We start from the raw sequence: 1454 nt of genomic DNA, 5'->3' as shown, positions 1-1454 counted from the left end.
TGTGTAGGCTATTTGCCCATAGTTCATCAACACAAATGAGTACTGGCCACCCGATATCAGGACAGCTTGGACTGTTGTTTGCTGAAAACAAGCAACTTCTTGTTTTTAAAGTATATATATTCATAGGTATTATAACCCTATGCTTCATATTGATTGCATAGTTTAGTAAGAGGTGACTTACTGTTCCAGTCGTTGGATAATATGCCACCTGATACCAAGTTGCAACAAAGACCCAGTTTGCATTAAAATTGAGTCCTGGAAAGTATTGATTAATGTCCTGTGTAGCTTGCTGGAGAACACTGCCGCTGGTGTATTGGTTGTAGTAGATCTGACCATTTCCTCTGTTGTCTAAATCTGTCCAGAATGGAGCAATGATGTCTCTGGATCCATACATTGGAAACAGTTGCGGGCTGTAGCTAGACCATGGTGCATCAAAGGTCAGATGCCCATTGTGGTTTACCTAGAAAATAAAAACATTCTTGTAAGTCAAAACCAGTATAAATTAGGTATCAACTGTAGGCACTTCAGGCACAGGTGTTGATCACTTGTTATTAAAATGGTGGATCTGATATCACTGTGTTGGTCTTGTTCCTGCATCATCATAGTAATTTTGGTCCAGGATCAATATTACAACTGACCAGTCATGTTGTTGTAATATTATGTCTTTGTAAGGAAATGTAAGGATGTGTATGTGATGTAAGGAAAAAACATTTTAATAAATACATTGTCAGGGTTAAGCTTGCTGTTGGCCAAATTTATGTTACTTTTTGATTTGCAAGTGATGGTTTTTAATAGCATTAGCCAGATTCTTGACTAATGCGAACTCAATTTTCAGACATGCTCATGATCAGTTGCGATGTTGGCCCTGACGAGCATTATTATGATGATATAGGAACACCAACACAGGGATATCAAATTGTACCATTCAAACCTATACTATACCTGTAGTGTAGTATAAATAAATAGAGGAAAGAATAATTACTCACTGATGGGGTAATGAGTCAGATTCACAAAGATGAACAAAATACTTTTAATATCAACTTTTAAAATATAAGTTGATATTTAAGTACTCTATACCTAGTTTGCAACTATAAGGATAATGTTAGCTTTGTGCTAGCCATTTCTCATATTTATACTAGTTTAGTTAGCTGGAGATAAAATACCATTGCTCGTTTTCTGACTCATCCACATTCCAGAATAAGAGATTGCTTACTGTCAAAATGCTTTAGTTCAATGCCCAGAACAAACATGAGCTAATTTGGCAAAAACTGGAATTTTACTTATTAGTGACACAGTGCAATTGTTTGAGCTGATTTTGCCCATAGATTGCATGTAAAAGATAAATGGCCACACTGCAAAGCCTTAGCGGATAGTTCTGACCACTACTATCTATGTGTTATAAACCATCTGATGATAAAGGGGTCTATCTGAGAAAGTAGATCCACCCTAAGATA

General features: G+C 36.3%; 1 protein-coding gene across 1 annotated transcript in view; it reads right to left on the bottom strand.

Annotated features, from left to right (window-relative positions):
- Nucleotides 1-3: 3 nt before the first annotated feature.
- LOC102193364 (sushi, nidogen and EGF-like domain-containing protein 1) overlaps nt 4-1454 on the bottom strand; it is a gene marked incomplete at its 3' end in the record, with an annotated part of 4074 nt that continues 2623 nt past the window's right edge. The window contains exons 4-5 of the mRNA XM_005755100.1: nt 182-460; nt 4-81 (exon numbers count right to left, since the gene is read on the bottom strand). Of these exons, the coding sequence (XP_005755157.1) occupies nt 4-81; nt 182-460 (357 nt within the window). The remainder of the gene's footprint in view (nt 82-181; nt 461-1454) is intronic.

This window comes from Pundamilia nyererei, unplaced genomic scaffold (genome assembly GCF_000239375.1).
Source record: "Pundamilia nyererei isolate P.nyererei 1_Seehausen unplaced genomic scaffold, PunNye1.0 scaffold00952, whole genome shotgun sequence".
NCBI classification, from domain to species: Eukaryota; Metazoa; Chordata; class Actinopteri; order Cichliformes; family Cichlidae; genus Pundamilia; species Pundamilia nyererei.
The sequence above is the reverse complement of the archived record's forward strand: the minus strand, read 5'-3'. Positions and strand labels throughout refer to the sequence as shown.